The 18,599-nt window shown below is 34.7% G+C and overlaps 1 protein-coding gene across 9 annotated transcripts in view; it reads left to right on the top strand.

Annotated features, from left to right (window-relative positions):
* The window catches only part of ADGRA1 (adhesion G protein-coupled receptor A1), a 277,570-nt gene that overhangs the window by 172,456 nt on the left and 86,515 nt on the right, over nucleotides 1-18,599 (top strand). Inside the window, exon 2 of one of the 9 annotated variants that reach the window (XM_083843228.1) lies at nucleotides 2,008-2,090. The exons of the other annotated variants lie outside the window; for them this stretch is intronic. Coding sequence (XP_083699354.1) covers nucleotides 2,031-2,090 — 60 coding nt within the window. The 5' untranslated portion in view covers nucleotides 2,008-2,030. The remainder of the gene's footprint in view (nucleotides 1-2,007; nucleotides 2,091-18,599) is intronic. 9 annotated transcript variants of the gene reach the window in all.

Raw genomic sequence — 18,599 nt, 5'->3', positions numbered from 1 at the left:
AAATCCTTTTCTTGGAAGGACTGAGATTAAGGAAGGTGTGTCCACTAGTGCTTGCTCTTGGTTTGTTTACATTGTTGACAATAGCATGGAGAGCAAACAATAACTCTATGCTGGTGCTTTCTGCTTCACTTACCACCGCAGGATGTAGAAAATAGAGCTCTGTTGCATCATTAATCTTGTTAGAACTACTGGCCTGACTTTTTCTTCTTTTTCTGAAACGTTCAATAGATCAAACTTAGGTGAAGAGGCTAGAATAATCATTTACTTGGTGTGCTGATGCATTTTGTGATGACATTATCAGGATCAAAGAGATTTAATATCAGTAAGGCCAAGTGATGGACAAAATCTTGTTACATAGTAAGATATAACCTCTCAAAGTCTCAATATTATTAATTATTATCAGAAAAAAAATCTAAGCCTTAGATATCCAGTTTTATAAGCAGTGTGATATTTATCACTGCATTTTGTTTCTAGAAGTATCTGCTTTCCTGTAGTAAAAATCCTGTGTGAGCAGGCATTTTTATGAAATCATATACATCTAAGATGTATATGACACCTGACTGGTGTCAGATGGCTGCTTTCAAGACTTACAGGAAAATTAACCTATACTAACAGAAAATAGGAGCTGAAAGTATTAAAACATGCTTATAGTTGTTAGCCTATGAATGGTACATTGGAAGTGCTAGTTTCAAAAGTGGCAAATAATGGCTGTGCAAGTGAAATTGAAGTCCATTCTCAGAAAAAAAAAAAAAAACAACAAACAAACAAAAAGAAAAACCTATCTTGATATAAATATCTTCCTTTTTGTTGCAGTTAGCATAGTTTTGATGAGAAATGTTTGCCCAATAAAAATTATAGTAAGCCCTACCTACTTTCAGAGGGTGAGCAGCTTGCAATCTCAGAGAACAGGAAATTTTACTGCTGCTCTTTCTTCCACACTTTAAGATTACTTCCTTTTCTTTTGGAAAGCTCAAAACACACTTTTCCTTTCTAATGCTTCGTGGTTTATCATACTAAATCAAGAAGTCATAAGAAACACACCAGGATAAGGAAAAGATGAACCAGCAGTTACTTGTCTTATCTGCTTGAAGATATAAAATTTTCAACCTCTGTCTTAAAAGCCATTGGAAAAGAAAATAAATAAGTAGTCCCTTTTATCAAAATATATTTGATGGTCTGAAAGCACCATAAAGTGACATAACTTTGGGGGACTTTTTTTTTTTTTTAATGTTTAAGTTCAGATGCAATTTTTTTCTTAGCATCTCATGGCAGCATCTATGTGCTTGTCAAAAAGAGAGGTTTAGTCTCCCTCTACGAGAAAAAAATTTGTAGATGTTACTAGTGAAAATGAGGGATGCATGGACTGAAAATGGCGTAAAGCTTTTGTCTGCCTACGGGTATACTGAACAGGGGAAAGCAGTGAAAACAATCTAGTGAAAACAATCTACATTTGTAGTATGATTTAGATTTTTATTACAGAACATATGTACATATATATGTGTGCACAAGACTGATTCTTGGAGAAAAGTCTATTCCTAAACCTTATTAGTTTTGTGCCTTGTGGTTCTAATACTGAACTCCAGTGACCTCACTAGTGACATTGCATTCCTTTTCAGTATAGAAGACCTTATTTTAGGAAGGAGAAAGAAGTGCTGAAGTACTCTAGATCTTCTGGATCATCTGCTTTTGGCCAATGGAATAAATTACAGAATAAACGTTTACTCTAATTTCATTTACCCTAACTTCATCAAAGCTTAATTCCAGGCTTTTAAAATATAATCTTAGCCTTTTTGACAGGGCTTAGGTTGTGGATGGTGGTTTGGTGTATTTTTTGTTGTTTGGTTAGTTTGTTTTGTCATGGACACTCATTCATTAGTTTCAGTCTGTTCTCTTCCTTTCGTGGTTGAATTTCAGTATTATCTATCCTACTTGCTAACAGGTCAGATTTTTCACCAGTTTTGAAATAAACAATTGGCTACTTTCATTTTGATGTTTAATGTCTTCCAGAACGGTGTAGATAATCTTTCTTGATGGTGAACCCATTTGGGCTCGTGTGCCACCTTTGTAACACTTCTAAGGCCATCACTGGGGTGAGTCTTCCAATGCTTTAATTTTGTTTTTTGACTGACTCTTCTTGCTGCTCGCAAAGCCACATTATAGAATAGCTTCGTTCAAAAGGCAACTTCTTTCCACACTTCTTTAGCTCTATAGAAGTAGCAGAAATTCTTACTCTTCCACTGTTTCTTGGTTTGTTCGTGCTGTTAACTCAAAGTATTATGGAGGAGACTGATGAATCTCCTCTCAGACTCCCTTTCTTACCCTGTATTCCACTGACCAGAAGTCATCTTCCTCGCTTATGAAATTTTGTGAATTTCAAGGTGTTGCACAGCATTTTGGGGAAGAGAGGGGAGGGGTAGAAGAGTCCAGGCAATATGATTGTATGTATAGCAGATAGCAGAATTTGTTATCCTAATCTCTTCCTGGTGAAACTGAGTGACAGACTTTAATAGTAACTGACTCTTCTTCCACCGTTCTATTTAACAAACCAAAGTTTTAATACACAGGTTGGTTGCTTGCCTTTCAGTAGAAATGGAAGAATGTACTAAAGGGAATTTTTTTCAGTCTCTATCATTTAGAAGCAAAACTGGGTAAATGTTGTTGATTTTTATTACTGAAAATTATGTCATCAGAGTATTGTGATGAGTCTATATTTGGTAAAAATGGCTGATTTTTGATGAGTCACTGATGCATGTTCTATCATTAGTGACCTGCCTGAAACCTCTGAACTGAATTGCTCTCTACTTTTAATCATCAAACTGTAGTTGAATTTTTCCAGTCTCCCATAATTTTCTCAGATTAGAATGACTTGAAAGGAATTCTGTTTGCCTGTAATCATCTGTGCTACTATTTGAAAGAAATTGAAGTTTTGTGTTGTTACATTTCAACTGCAGAAATGTTTGTCACAAAGTAATAGAAACTGAAATCATTTGCATATGTAAAGAACAACTGACAGAGCCTATGGACAAGCTCCTAGATATTATACATTTCCCACCACTGTCACTAAAATGCTTGAATTCTGACCTAAAGACTGAAATGGTGGGTTTTTTTTGTTTTGTTTTTTCAAATCTTTTTAATCCTTGTTTTTTGTTTTTGTTTTTCTGACAAGAGTGGCGGTATGGTTGCCAGATCTAATTGGGGTAATGTTTTAGTTCTGTGTGGACAAATAAACAAGTGAGAATTAAATAAATACATGTAAGGAAAACATGTAAGTGATTTTACATGGAACATAGGTTGAACAGGCTAGGTGATTAAGATGTTTGGTTTCTGCTATTAGCTAGATTCAGTCTGATATTAAAAATGTGAAAATTCCTGAATAATTAAATTTCTAGCAGACAGGGAAAGAGACAAATTCTTTCCTGAACTTCTGTTCCCTTGTTAAGGCAGCAATTTGCAAGAATAGCTGCTTACACTCTGAAAGCCCTATTTTTAATTGTAGTTATGGTCTCTAGAAATAGCGTTTTAAAGGACAAAGTGCACTGGCATACGAAATTTAAATTAATGCCAAATTAATATCTTTTCAGATTAAATAAAAATATCAAAACTGGTAATATTTGAAATTACTTTCAGCTACATTGAAAAAAAGTTTGTTGTTTTTTTTAATAAAAAAAAACAGTGACTGTCTTTTTTTCCAAACAACTTATATTTTTATTGCATTAAGCTTGTTTCCATAGCATTATACAATTTGAAGAATTTCAGTAGAATATAGCTCACTTTTGTGGTGAGAACATAACCACTAAGAAATAATCCTTCACACAGGCTTGCTGCTTGTTGTTTGCTTGTTTGTTTGTTTGGATTTTATTAAAAATCCAACTGGCAGGTAAATAGGAGGGTAATGTACAAATTCCTCTTATAAGGCTAAGCAGTTTGCAGTAATTAAATATAATTCCTGAGCTTGTCCTCCACTGTAGCTACTGAACTTAATGAAATTAAGTATTAAGTATTAATGAAATTAATATTGAAATAATATTGCAATTAATTTAAGTCTTTAATGTTTGTCGCCTTACTTGACACTCTGGTCATTAATTGTTTTGAATTATTTATCAAGAAAATCTGGCCAAAGAGGGAGAATATTTTCCTCTTTCTTTGGCACTTGTAAATCTTGATGCCTCTTATGAAAATAACTATCTTCGGGATCTGATCTTGGTTACAGAGATACCAAATCTAAACCTTTTTTAATGTATGTGATGAAAAAGCTCTTAGAAAAATAGCATTCAGGAATGCTGGTTTTTTGTTTTTTGCTTGTTTGTTTGTTTTTCTCTAGAGAAATGATCTTCTCAAGACTTTAATCAGAAATCAGACCTCTCAAAACACCAGAATTTCTTTAGTTTCTGACTTTTGACTCCTGTTTACCAACTTATTTGTCTGTAGTTAATTCCCTAAAGGTTGAGACCATCTGGTCTTTCAGTTTATTTAACTGTTTCTCAATTTTTGTGAGCCTTCAATTAAAACTGTCAGGCTCAAAGTTTATAACCATAATGATTTCTCAGACATCATTAATTTTAATGTTTCAAGAATCTGTCCCATTTTTGCTTTTACTCTTATCTCCCACAGGAGTAAGAGCTTCCTTTCTTGCAGAATGTGCTTTAAAAGTGAATTAAAATTAAATCAGATAATTGAGGGGAAAAGTCATTGAGTCGCAATCTAAGTCTTTATAATTTATTTTAAATTCTCATATATCAAATAGCTGTTTATGCATTTTTCTTGCTTTCATTTAACCTTCCATTAAACATAGGAATCATTGAATTTTGCCAGTGGGCAAACTGCCTGTAATGTTCATGGTGATTATACATAGTAAGTGAATGTGCAATGGTACGTAAATTATTAAAACACTATGCAAGGGTTAACCAGATAGCCTCCCAGAGTTATTTAGAGACAAATAAGTGTTATTTATCACTCAATACACACACACCCTTTTTATTTTTTTTTTTTAAATTGAGAAGATGAAGTCTGTTTGATCTGAAGAGAATGGACTTAAGAATTCAAGGGGTTCAAGTGTTTTCCAGTCAAGATTAAAAGAGATGATCAAGCAGAGAGAACATTATTCTTCCCTCCACTCCTCTGGTACTAAAGCTAAGACAAGGCTGTTGTGATTTTTTTTTTTCCCAGAATTCCTGCTTCAGAAATTTGAAAGAATGATGAGAATGATCATATGTTATCAAAAGACAGGAGATGTAATGTATAAGCAGCTTAAAAGTAGTTTATATAGTCATAGTCCTTACAAATCCCTTTCTCTGTGTACAAACACTGACTTATGAACACTGATGTTATCTTTCACCTCTTTCTGTAGGATTTGAATATTCAGTGTACATTCAATTAAACTTGCACATCTTTTGCTCTGCTGGCAGGACTAGTTGACGTTTAGGTTTCTGGTGAGAGAGTGGAATCTTGAATATGGTTTTATGGATCATTTATGACATATACGTCACTATTGTTATTGGTTTAAAAAATAATAATACTTTACTAAAAATAATACTTTGGAGATCATGGTCAGTGCATAAAAACTGAAGTTTGACATGGTCATGAAAGATTAATGTGTTTATCTATACGGATCGTGACTTCATAGTGATTATTTTAAATGCCCAGAACCAAGAACTAACATAGATGAAAGTGAAGTGTCTAGGTATCTGTGGTGGTTTGCTTGCATTTTTGTTTTAGGGTATAGGAAGCTTTAAATAATATCCTTTTACAACATGGTATTGTACCACATGCAAAGGTATTTAGACTACCACATAATGTGAATCTTGGATCACATCATCTGTTCCTCAAGTCCTTTTTCTGTCATCCCAGCTCCTTTGATTTCCATGGCTGTGGCCTATGTCACAAGTTGATCCACAAAATGAACTAGATTCCAAGTGAATAAGGGATCTTTATTAAAGATCTCTGTACTTTTTCATGTTGGTAGACTTGCAGTTCTGTCTGTAGGCTTTTCACTCCCAGGTGTCCCAGGAACCTTGAAGAAAGGTATATTGCTTTATTTATTATTATTATTATTATTATTATTATTATTATTATTATTATTATCATTATTATTATTTTAAAACTCAGAAACTCATCTAAACTAGGACAAGTATATTTCATTTTTAGAAATGGAACTATGTGCTGAAATATCAACTCAAAGGTATTTCACATGTTAATATTAATGATTTTAGAAATAGTTTGCCTGGAGGAGGGCATCGGACTCACAATTTTAAGTATGTTAATCTGTATATAGCATTATAAAAAGGAGGAGAATTCTAAAGAATATTCAGTTCTTCTTTTAAAACACTCCTTTTTATGAGAAGTAGAAGTGGTGTCAGAAATTTAGTAATCCACATTATGGACCTGTTGGTGCTGTTGTAATAGCCAGTCTTATTCCTTAAAAAATCAAGGAGGCACTCCCCTTTAACTAAGATAAAGGTGATCTGCTGATTCACAGGGTAGATATGTATACTCTCCCATAGTGTCAGAGGTGGAGGGGACAGGGATTGTCCTTTGTGTGGGTCACCAGCAGAAAGAAAATTCTTGGCCCTTTTTCTCTGTTTTTAGTACTTGCTAAACAGGGAGAACTAATAAAGTGGAACCCCAAAAAGCAGCTTTGGTTCTATTCCAAGTACTGCTTAGCTTTTATTACAAAGATGTAGTTATTTGTTCAGTATCAGTGCTTAGATACCAAGATACAGATTTTTTATTTTATTATTATTTTTTTTTGACTTTGCATCATTACCAGTATTTGACTGTTAATAGGATGTAAATTAGAAGTTGCCTTTTGGTTTTACAACAGGCTGGCTATTTTACTGCCCATGAAAATGGCCAGAACAGGAAGGAGCTCAAGAGTAAGAAGGAGCCTGTCTTTAAACTGTGTTTGTAAGACAGGCAGATAGTTAATGCATTTCTGTTGTTCAGTCCAGAAGACTCTCTTGTCCTGCAGATTCTTATTTTTGTTTCTTTATTTTTATGCTCAGTACAGTCAATTTCTGTAACTACAGCTGGACTAGAAGAAGGAAACCTTCTAAAAGGGGACCAAGTCATTTAAGTCTGCTACCTTGTCTTTAGGAAAAGAAAATCAGAGAAGTCTCTGCAATGGCCATGAGACTTCGAGCAAGAGTAATCTGTTACCATAAAGTGAAGCAGGTGAAAATAGGAAGGATTATCAAGTAATTCCAGTTGCATAATGTAGCCATGTTAATAATATCTCTGGTGTCTCTTCTACCTTATGATGAGGAGAGTCAATCCTGGCTATACAAATACAGCCATATTCATCAAGCCTGTTTTATGTTTTCTTAAAACCCATTGTCAGATAAGTTAATTCATCATTTTATCTTTGGCAGGAAATTTAGTAGCAAAGTAGGCCTCTTTTATTTCTGTCTGATGTGTGCTGCTCATTGCTTTTGTATGTAGTATATTCAGATTCGAATAATTATAAACTGCTATTTATATTTATATTAAATGTTTTATATTTATACATAGTGTAAAGCTTTCTTCTGTGCATAAAATAAAATTGTAGTTAAAGCCATTTAAAGAAGACAAAGTTGCATCTTCTTTAATGAAATATTTTACTTCCTCAAGCTGAATCAGTTTGGCACATTAGTGCTTATATTTTTGTTTTTATTACTTCTTTTAATCTAAAAGCCCAAGATATTCTTGGTGCTACTGGCTAAGTGATTCTTGTTTAGCAACATTAATGGTTTTCAAGAAATCTATTTTTCTTCTGTCTGTATTGTTGGTTTGCTCTGTCATAACAATTGCTTTTTAGTTCCTTATAAAGCCCTCTGCATGACCTTTCTACAAGCACCTGTTGACTTTGTTGTGCTGTCTAAGCATAATTAATGACACTCTGCTAGTGGCAAGGGCTGAATGTTAATTTGTCATGGAAAGCCTGATAGAAGAGCTTTGCAATCCTTGTACTTTAACTTGAGTGCCACTGCAGCAGTACATTTATGTCTAAAATATAATTATTATTTCATGTTAAGCATCAGCTAAAGAACATCCCAAATGAGTAAGACAGCATGGAATCCTGCCTTGTCAATTAGAAGTTACTGAAGTAATAATATTTAACATTAATACTATTGCAGACACATAAAAAAATATATGAAAACCAAGGTCACTTGCCCTAGGGATTTTAAATTAAAACATTTTCTGTAATGAGATCAATAGAGTATATAGAATTCCCTGTATAAGATCTTGTTTCTTTGTAGATTTTGAGAATCTTTAACTAAATTTTTAGATCTTTATCTCATGTATATTTTCGGTGATGTTTATCAGTTTACACCAGTGGAAGTTTCATTTGTAAAGGATGAAATGACAATCACTACATTTACGCTGTATATTAAATTGTGTTTTATTCTGGGTTTGATTCCTAATTTAAACTGTTCACATTTCAATTTCAAAGAACTTTAGCCATAACCTACAACACAGTCTATACCAACTTTGAAACTTTGGGCAGGCATAAATGTCAGAGACTAGTATTGTGGTCCAGCTCACCTCTAGTATGTATTTCAATCAGATTTCAGTCTGCCTCCAACTCTGTTAGTTGGCTCAGCTGATTCCTGAGCTTTGGGGTAGGGAGAAAAATGCAGGAATTCTCCCAGGCCTTCCCAGAAAGGAAGAAATGGTGTTCTGTACAATTCCAACTTCCAGCTTCTGTCCTCCAACCAGAGACCAGGAAGATGGAGGAGGGCTACATAACCACATGTATGGGCAGGTTTATGATGAGCCACCCTCAAAACAGGGTCATTGTTGTGATGTTCCTTTAGTTAGGATTTTTCCTTACTTTTCTACCGTGAATGTTTACCCTTGGACAAAACTTAGATCTCAGGTTTACTAGTATTCCTTTGCCACTTCATGCATTGTCAAATGTTTGTTCAGGTGCTAAAATCAAAATCTCAGTAGAGTTTTAAATTAAGGATTAGAACATAGCTGTAAATTAACAGGAATGTAATTATCTACAGCTATACAAAGACAGAGAAAATTAACACTGACTGCTAGGAATGACTGGATAGATAGTTCCCTGTTTACTTACAGTTAGTAACTAGATGTTGCTTGGAGGGTATTTCTCTGGCTTTCTGTTTTACAGGTGATAAATTATTTGTAGAATGTTAAATAAGCATTAGCTTTTTCAGTACTAAAATATATTTATTGCAATGCCATTGAATGTAATTTAAGGATATTTTACCACAAAAAGAATGCAATTTCTGTTCCCAGGAGTTTGCCTTGTTATGATTAGTAAAAGGCAACTGAATGTGCATCTACAAATCTTAGGCTGTTGGACTATTTAGATGACAAAATACATTACTACAAGAAAGATTGACAGAGTTGACTTGATTCTCCCATGTTGCGCCTTATTAAGCACTGTATCTCAATATTACAGACTTAATTATCTGGAATCGTAGTTACATCACCTTCAATGGTGGGGATAATTGATGTGAGCTGAAGCGAGCCTAATAGTCTTGACCTTCAGTCAGTTATGTGAACAGTTTAGAACTTAAATGCATACTATATTTACCATCTTACTGAAGGTTCAAACTGATCAAGCCTCCCAAAGAAAGAGCTGCAGAAGTCAGGCAGAGAAAGTCAAGTACAGGCATATGCATGCTTGACATGTAGCTACTACAAGTTGAACTTTCTCCTGAACTTTAAAAATCTGTGTCAAATATTATTGACTGGGGCATGTCTCCCTATATCTTTAGAAGGAAAAAGTAGTAACAGGTTGTCAGTAAAAAGCTAAGTAAGACACATTTGTCTTTACTGTCATATTTTGAATATACCACCACTAATTATCTTCACAAAATTAAAGCTACCTGTTAGTTACTTTGCACTTTCTGCGTATAGCTTCCATATCTGCATTTCCCTTGGAAATGACTTGATATGACTTTACATCTACATTCTTTACTGAATACAATCCACAACACTGTAAACTACACACATGCCTGAGAGCAACAGCTGTGGTCTGGGCATGTTTTTCTGCACTGGAACTCGATGTGAAACAGCCTCATCTCTTTCACAACAGAATATTTTCTCCTGTTCCACTGCAGGTTTTTAGAAGTCATGAGCTATACACATACTATGGGAGGAGGTAGGTCTTCTATGTGGCCTTTGCTCATTTCCTCATATAGGATACAACCCCTGCATTTCAAAGGCCCCTCTGTAAAGATATGATATTTGGGTTGTGTAAGTATCATCGTTAACTAAACCAATTCTGAACCTAGGATACTTTGGTAAAGAATAAAGAACATACAAATAGCCCATACTAAAGATTAATCAATTCTTTATTTAGTCTCTGGCAGTAGCTAACAGTAAATGCTTAGGGAAGAGTGTCAGAAGAGGACTAGACTGAAGAAATAGTGTCCCAGAACACTTTTCCAGACTCCATCATTTTGCAGCTCTGGGATTTCCTGTGCGATCTTGACTAGGGGAATATCTTATAATGAATTATTATTAGGGGCTCTCTTCTTGGAGAATGAGACAGAATTGTGACTTAGGATAAACTGTTTTAAACATCAGGTTGATCATGGGTTTGGTGTTTAACTGTCAGAAATGTTTTTATACTTTTTTGTACTGATGACAACTCAGCTAGAAAAGCTAGAGCACTGGACTTTGAGGGCATTCAAAGGCTAAATCTGTCTTCATGTTTGTGTTGTGGTAAATTATATCTGAGGAACTTTTTCAGAATAGAAAATGAAGAGATTTCTGAAAGTCTTACTGTTACTAATGAAAATTACAGCACTTTCAGTATTGCATAGTGCATATTCTGCCAAAACGGTGTACTTAAGATCCCAGCAGGTATTCAGCATCTTGTGTGATCTGATGCACTTTGCTGAAAGACCTGTCTGTAAATAGTCATGATGGAACTGTGTCAAAGAAGCTGCCTCTTATGGTCTTACTTTTTCTTCTTTTAGGACCTAAAGAAAGCTTATAATGTTTCTGTATTGAGAAATTAATTTAATAATTAATAATATCACTGAAATATTAATTGGAAATAATTGTGCAATTCTAGTAGGCCCCTAGAAATGATGACTTAATATGAGTAGCTAAAAATAGTCTTTCCAATGCTGCAAAATAGCTGCAGTGACTTTGAAGTTACTAAGCTTACGCTACACTTATAAAGGCAAGGTAAAATTTCAGTCATACTGTTTCCTGAGTCCTGCAAAAATGGTCTTGCTTTTGTGTAACTCTCATAGATAATTTTAATTTAAGGCTTAAATATATATATATATATATTTATGAAAGTATGATATTAGCAAAAGTGTTAATGCTTAATCTTGACCATTCACAAATAGGTCCTTTAATAGCTTTTGACTGTAAGAAATACAGCTGTCATGATCAGTCATAGGTGAAAACTGTCATTTGCTCCATTGATATTTCATTGTGATTTGCTGACAGCTATGATGACTTACTCGTTCTGATAATCTGACTGTTTTTTGGGGGGTATCTTTTCAGAGAAACTGTAAGAGCATGCTAGAGCTCACTCTCATAAGAACAGGAAATGGAAAACATAGGCCCAGATATCAACATGACTATCTGATCTCACGAGAAATTAATTCAGATGCTGTGTGGAAGCATCGCATATACAATTCTATGTGATCCTTCAGGTTCTCGCATATACAATTCTATGTGATCCTTCAGGTTCAAGTACCTAACTAGCGATTTTCAATCCTTTTGGTTCCTAGAACATTAGTATATTTTCACTGATGCTATAGACCGTCTTAAAACTATGTGGTATTCAGTATCAAATAATTTATTTTTCTTAGCACTTTCTTTATAGACCTCTTAGAATTACTCCACAGATTCACAGATACCCATGGTTTGTGTGTTGAAATCTGTTGACTAAATAGTCATGATATAATTCATCAGCTAACCATATAATGAAACTTAGACTATTGGCTTTTTCTCTGTGAAGAAGGCTCAGATAAGAGGCAAAATTAGCTCTCTATATTTTATTTCATTTGGACTAGCAGGTCCAATATCTTTTCTTTTTTAACATGTCAGCATTTATATGCTCGCCATACTTTTAGGTAGAGTGCTTTTATTTCTCTAGCTTGCCTCTTATAAAAGTGAAATGTTTTGTATCAAATAGATGGTTACTTCAACATATCATAAAACATGATTGCTTTTCTATAAAAATGGGCGAAACTCTTCTTTATATCTTTTGACAAATTCATTTTACAAGCAACTACAAAATACAGTGTTTCACTCTGGTAGGCCATAAGTTGTATATATTAAGTTACAATGCCCTGACAGTGGTCTTCCATATCCAGGAAGAGAAAGTGTCCTAGCAACCAATATATAAAACTCTTCCCCACAGATTTTTACTACAAATTGTACTTCTTGTAGCAGTAGAGCCTCAGTCTTCTCTGTCATCTTCAGAATCTTCTAAAGAGTATTTAAAAGGGAAACAAAAACAAGCAAACACAAATAGTTCTCTAGAATATAAAGACTGCAAATAGATCCCTGGAAGTGTTCGAGGCCAGGTTAGATAAGGCTTTGAGCAACCTGATTTAGTGGGAGGTGTCCCTGTCCATGGCAGGGGGGTTGGAACTAGATGATCTTTAAGGCCCCTTCCAACCTAAATCATTTTATGATTTATGAAAAATTTATAATTATTTACATAATTTATTATGTAAATTGCATTTATACATTAAAAAAGAGAAATGGTTCTCAGTGTTAGCCCCCCCCCAAAAAATAAAGACTTCCCCCCTTGTGGCCTCCCATATTGTTAGTGTTTATGCAACAACTTTGTGCCATTCAGTTTTTCCCACAAAATCAAATATTTCTTCTGGCACTGATATTGTTATGCTATAATTGTCCTGCGATGACTTTTTTTCTGTATTGTTAAATCCACTTTGTTGCTGTTGTGTTGTTATTGTTTTGTTTGTTTGTTTGTTTTGTTTGTTTGTTTTCAATTCCAAGAGCTCTTATTGAGAGAGAATTTCATTTGGCCCACTGCATCTTTGATTTGGTGCCTGGGGATGCAATGGTAAATACTGGAGTTCATTCTTCCTGTGTGCCTCATATTTTCAGAGTAAGGACAGAGAGGAGAGAAGGTTGATGAACTCTGAGAAATTTTGGCATGTTTATAAATTGATTTAAGTTAATATGTATAATCTTTTCTAAGGCAGTTGCTTTGAAAGTTCTTTGACATCTGTTCGCACTGCTGATGCATTTCCAGCTATGAGATCCTTATGGTGTGATGAGAATATAGTTTGAGCTGAAGATTTGTTAAAATGTATCCTAACTGCCAAATCCTGTTGCTGTTTTAGTGTCTTCTCAATTATCGTTTGCTTGTGTGTTATCTCAAGTTAAGTAACTTATTTCTGTAATCCATTGCCTTTTTTGGTAGTATGTGAATTGCCATCTCTACAGTGGAACTCTCCTTAATCACAGACTTGCTTGTTAACACAGAGTGACTATGTCTTAGCAATATCTAGGTTTTCTGCTGCATTGTTCATAAGTATCTACACCTTCAGAAGAATTTTGTGCTTCTCAGTACATTTTTTTCTTAAATTTACATATACATATACACATGCACACAAACATGCAGTTTGGATTTACTGCCTCTGTGCATAAAGAAATGTGGAATGAAATTTGCACCAAAGCTAAATATCATGTTACAAGGACACAGAGGAAAAACACATTTTTATTTTTTTTTTCAGCTGAACTAAACACACAAAAAGTTCTGTAATTCCAGATCAGTAAAGCATGGAGATGCCTTAGGACAACTCAGAAGGCTTAAAAGATGACCCCTGTCTGGAACATAATCAAACCCACCCTTCTGACCAAAGAACCAAGCAACAATTTTTAGAGGTTAAGGACTGAAAATGTAGATACTGTACAGCTAATCCTGCCAAGATATTTCCAAGAATAAACAAAGATCCTTTTTGAGAGCATAGCATGTTAAAAATGCTCCTTACATGACTAATAATAACAATAAACTAATGGAATAAAAAGCCATCCTATAAAAAGGTAGTATTTTAGCTTTTAGTAAATGTGCTTTGCAATGAAGGAACTGTAAAGTTTCTAAAATAAAATTTATTTACCTGATGTGCAGAAGTGGCTGATTAGAGTATTTATTACCTTGTAATAATAATAATATGGTTTAATTCCCTGTTATCTCTTCCTTGAGTAATGTGTAGTCAGAAAGAGAGGTCTAGACTAATTTGTGTTAAGTAAGACACAGCTGCAAGACTGTAAAATGTAACTACGATATTTTACAGGTAATACACAAAGTTGATATTAATAAAAGTGTCCTAATTAGAACTGTCTGAATTGTAAGTTCTATTGAAAATGCTCAAGTTTTTGAAAAGTAACTAAATGCAATAAATCATTTTCCCACGTCCAGGCAAGACAATTATATGGAACATATCTCTTAAAACATTAAGATACTCTTAAGAGCCATAAAAGATGTATTAAAATATCAAAACAGAATCCATAAGATGTAATCTTTTACTTCTAATTATTAGTTTTCTGTCCTGGTACACAGACATAGACATAATTGCAGCCGAGATGGATTGCATTTGTTTTTGGACAGGATGGAGACTTTATGGAGAGAGTACCAGTAGTTTCACTGGTAAAGGAGAGACATGTCATGGCACAGAGTTTTTTCAAGCAGCAGAGGGATAGCTATAGAATGAAAAGTCTGTTTTTGTTCCAGGTTGTGGTTTCTACTCTGTGTTTTATCACTTGGCTAACTTTTGAAAATTAAATTAATGCTTTTCATGTAAATCTGAGTGCTTCAGGTGAAAATGGGGAGAGCTCTTGAAATCATCATACTATCTAATAAACCTAAATACAATCAAAGGGTTTTTAATGTCTGAGCTTGACAGATTCCCTTTCACATTCTTTTAAAGGATGATCTTCAACAAATTTTAACAAAATCTGACAAAGGAGTTACATTTAAATTCCAGGCATATGGTTTATTTAGGCTTTAAAGATGAAAAGCGTTGCGTTTTCTTTTTTTTTTTAATGAATCTTTGTCTTGACGTTACATTTTGTCAGTATAAATTCTCTAATCTCCACATTTCTACCCTTAGATACACAGAATCAAATGTCTCTTGTTTTTTCGTTGTTAATTTTTAGTAAGTATGTTTAATTTGAATACATACTTATTAAATACAACACAAGGTGGGCTATTTTAAATAGTCTTTTGTATTCCATCACCTAAGAATGCTTTAGCTAGACAGCTGAAGACTGACCTGGCCAGTAGGTAAGTGGCAAGGTACTGCACATCTCTCTGAAGTGGATTGTACCTTTTTATACTTCCAATTTGCAACAATACTCCAGACATCATTTTGGGGAGTTTGTTGGCATTTGTAACTTCTGTTAATTGATTTGAAGCATATCATCTACTTGTAAACTGAAAATGTGCATCATATGACCAAAGTATTCTTTGCTGTAGCAGTGTCTTAAGAGGGTTGATTCCAAATGTTAAGCTCAAAAAATTTACAGTTAAGCAAACAGCATGAATTTTATTCCATAGGCTGAGTAATCAGTTTTATGCAGTTTGGCTTTGTTTCTGCTTAAGTGATTGTCGGTATTGGCTGTAAATGCTGTAGCAGGAGGGAACAATGAAAGGAGAGTATGGGAGTCTTTTTCATATCAGCAGTACTACATCCTTGTAAGAAGTCCTCTCTTCGCAAAAGGTAGCTAATTCCTTCGCCTGTTGACCATGGCATTTGTTGGCTTTCAAAGTCCAAAGCTCTTTGAGAAAAAAAAAATAAATTTTTCGCTGAAACAGAGTTCTATAAACAAATAAAAAGAGGCAAAGATCAAGCAGATTAACTACAGAGAAACAGGAAGAAAGCAGCGACCTCTAATCAATCATCTATCAGAATTTGTTTTTTTTTGGTCAAGTATGTAGACCAGTCTGACAGATTTATATGACATCTTCATAAGGGCCATTGATGATGATAGCCTCTTTATGCAACTAGTAATGGAACTTACTTTTTCTAATAGTTAAAAACATTTTTCCTAATACCAGAACTATGTCTTCTATGTTGCAAATAAGCCAGCTTACCCTTCATATCACAAAAAGGTCTGATCACATATAATAAGAAACACTTTTGCAGTTTATTAGCATGCACCTCTTCAGCGTTTTTTTTTTTTTTTTCCCCTCAATTTAATAAGTCAAATCACATCAAGAGTCATTGTATCCAATCATTTGTCTGCTGGAAGTGGGATGTCCCATAATGTAATCTAGCTGAGGCCTCAAAAACTTCAAACAAAATAAAATAGCAATATTTTGCAGCTTTCATTTCAGTCACCTATTTCAGAACAGAATATCTAGTTTTTGAACTTAAGCTAAATGACTTACTAATTTATTTCTGTTGAATTAACAAGTAATATCACTTTTGTGCATATGAATGTTTTCTTTCAAAATATAATAGTTTTCATTTGCTTTCCTAAATTTTCCGATTTATTGTTCCAGCATTTATCAAGATATTTCATATATCTATTCTTAAATTGTTTAGAATGTTGGTGTCTTCTATGCAATATCTAAATCATTCATGGCAATATAGAAGAGTGACTTGCTCAACCAGGCCTTTTTGAATGCAGGTGGAAATGTTTTCTGTTGTAATCTCATGTCAAAACCTGCTTTTTGCACTCCTTACTTCCAGTGTGTGTGCTTATCTTTCAGCACTGTCAGCTAGACCATATTTCCCTTGCTGAGTTAAGATGCATCACAAATATTTCTTTCTCCTCATCCACTAGATTCATTACTCTGACAAAAAAAAAAAAAAAAAAAGGTTGGTTTAATATGATTTGTTCTTGACTGATCTTACTATTCCCAGGTGCTTAGAAATTAATTTTTGAATTATTTGTTCTAGTAAATTTTCAGATATCCCAATTTAATCAACTAGTCTTTAAATTCCCAGATACTTTTTCCTCTTCCTTTATATGTAAGTATTAGTTTTGCTGCCCCTCTTCCATATGTTGTCAGTTTTAACAGCTGAAGGTTCTTTTTCAATTGGTAATTTAAGAGAAGTGTCATCACATTCTTGCTGAATTAGAAATCTAAATATTTCACTCTTTCCCTTTTTTCTTGTCTTCTGTGCTATCCCTTTTATTAAAATTATGTCAACTGTTTGGTCACAACTAGTTGCTTATGCAAGACAAAAATAATTGTACAAACTGCTTTAGCTTTCTCTGTTATCAGTGACTTTATCTTTTTCTATTGATTGACAACTTCATTAATGAACAAAAAAAGAGGAACTTTGTGCTTCCTTTACTCGCTATATTAATAGCATCTTCTTGGTCTGTTTGTGTTTTGTTTGGTTTTTAAATGCACCTTACATGTTTTTAGCTAGCATCATAATCTATCCCAGGCCACCAAGATGATTTTGCTATGCCTTTATATATACTATTATAGACACTGTTGGTACTATTCTTTTTTTGTTTGCTTTTGAATATCAGTCATTCAAGAAATATTGATTTAGGCTCTTAAGTCTCTTCTTGTACTTAGTTTTTATCTGCGTATTTTGGAAGCAGAAAAACAATGTATCCCAAGCTAGTTCTGTTAATAGCTTCCTGTTCTGAACATAACAACCCACTAGCACCACTACTGCCCCGCCCCAAAAAAACCAAACCAAAACAAAAAAAAACATACACACACTTTGAATGTCTGCCCAAGAGATCCTATCTTTTGTTTCCTTGGTTTGTTAAAGTGCAGTTTTGGAATGCTATTGTCCTTACTCTGCTGTGGCAATTCCTTCCTTTCTAAGTATTTGAGATTTCTTATTGTTTTATGGTTACTTTCACTCAAATGGTTTCCTTATACTCTTCGCCAAATTCGCTGTATAAATAAGAATTGAAAGAGTACACAGCTGTTACATCTACTGTATGACCTGTACATATTGAATTAGCCATCGTGCTTTCCAATTCTGGTTCATCAGACTTGTGGTCTGAGGGGCTTTAATCTAAATTTAGCAAAGGAATACAATTCAGTGTTATCTTGTCTATCCATAACTCATAGCCTCCAGCCTGTTTTGATCTAAAACAATTGGGGTTGGGTTAAACGTTGGGTTAAAAACTGGCTGGATAGCCGGGCCCAAAGAGCTGTGGTGAATGGAGTCAAATCCAGTTGGAGGCCGGTCACTAGTGGAGTCCCCCAGGGCTCAGTACTGGGGCCAGTCCTCTTTAACATCTTTATCGATGATCTGGATGAGGGGATCGAGTGCACCCTCAGTAAGTTTGCAGATGACACCAAGTTAGGTGCCTGTGTCGATCTGCTCGAGGGTAGGAAGGCTCTGCAGGAGGATCTGGATAGGCTGGACCGATGGGCTGAGGCCAACTGTATGAAGTTCAACAAGGCCAAGTGCCGGGTCCTGCACCTGGGGCGCAACAACCCCAAGCAGAGCTACAGGCTGGGAGATGAGTGGTTGGAAAGCTGCCTGGCAGAGAAGGACCTGGGAGTACTGGTTGATAGTTGGCTGAATATGAGCCAGCAGTGTGCTCAGCTGGCCAAGAAGGCCAACAGCATCCTGGCTTGTATAAGAAGCAGTGTGGCCAGCAGGTCTAGGGAGGTGATTGTCCCCCTGTACTCGGCTCTGGTGAGGCCGCACCTTGAG

Source organism: Anser anser (genome assembly GCF_964211835.1).
Source record: "Anser anser genome assembly, chromosome: 7".
NCBI lineage: Eukaryota > Metazoa > Chordata > Aves > Anseriformes > Anatidae > Anser > Anser anser.
Note: the sequence above shows the minus strand (reverse complement) of the source record. Positions and strands in the feature narration are given on the sequence as shown.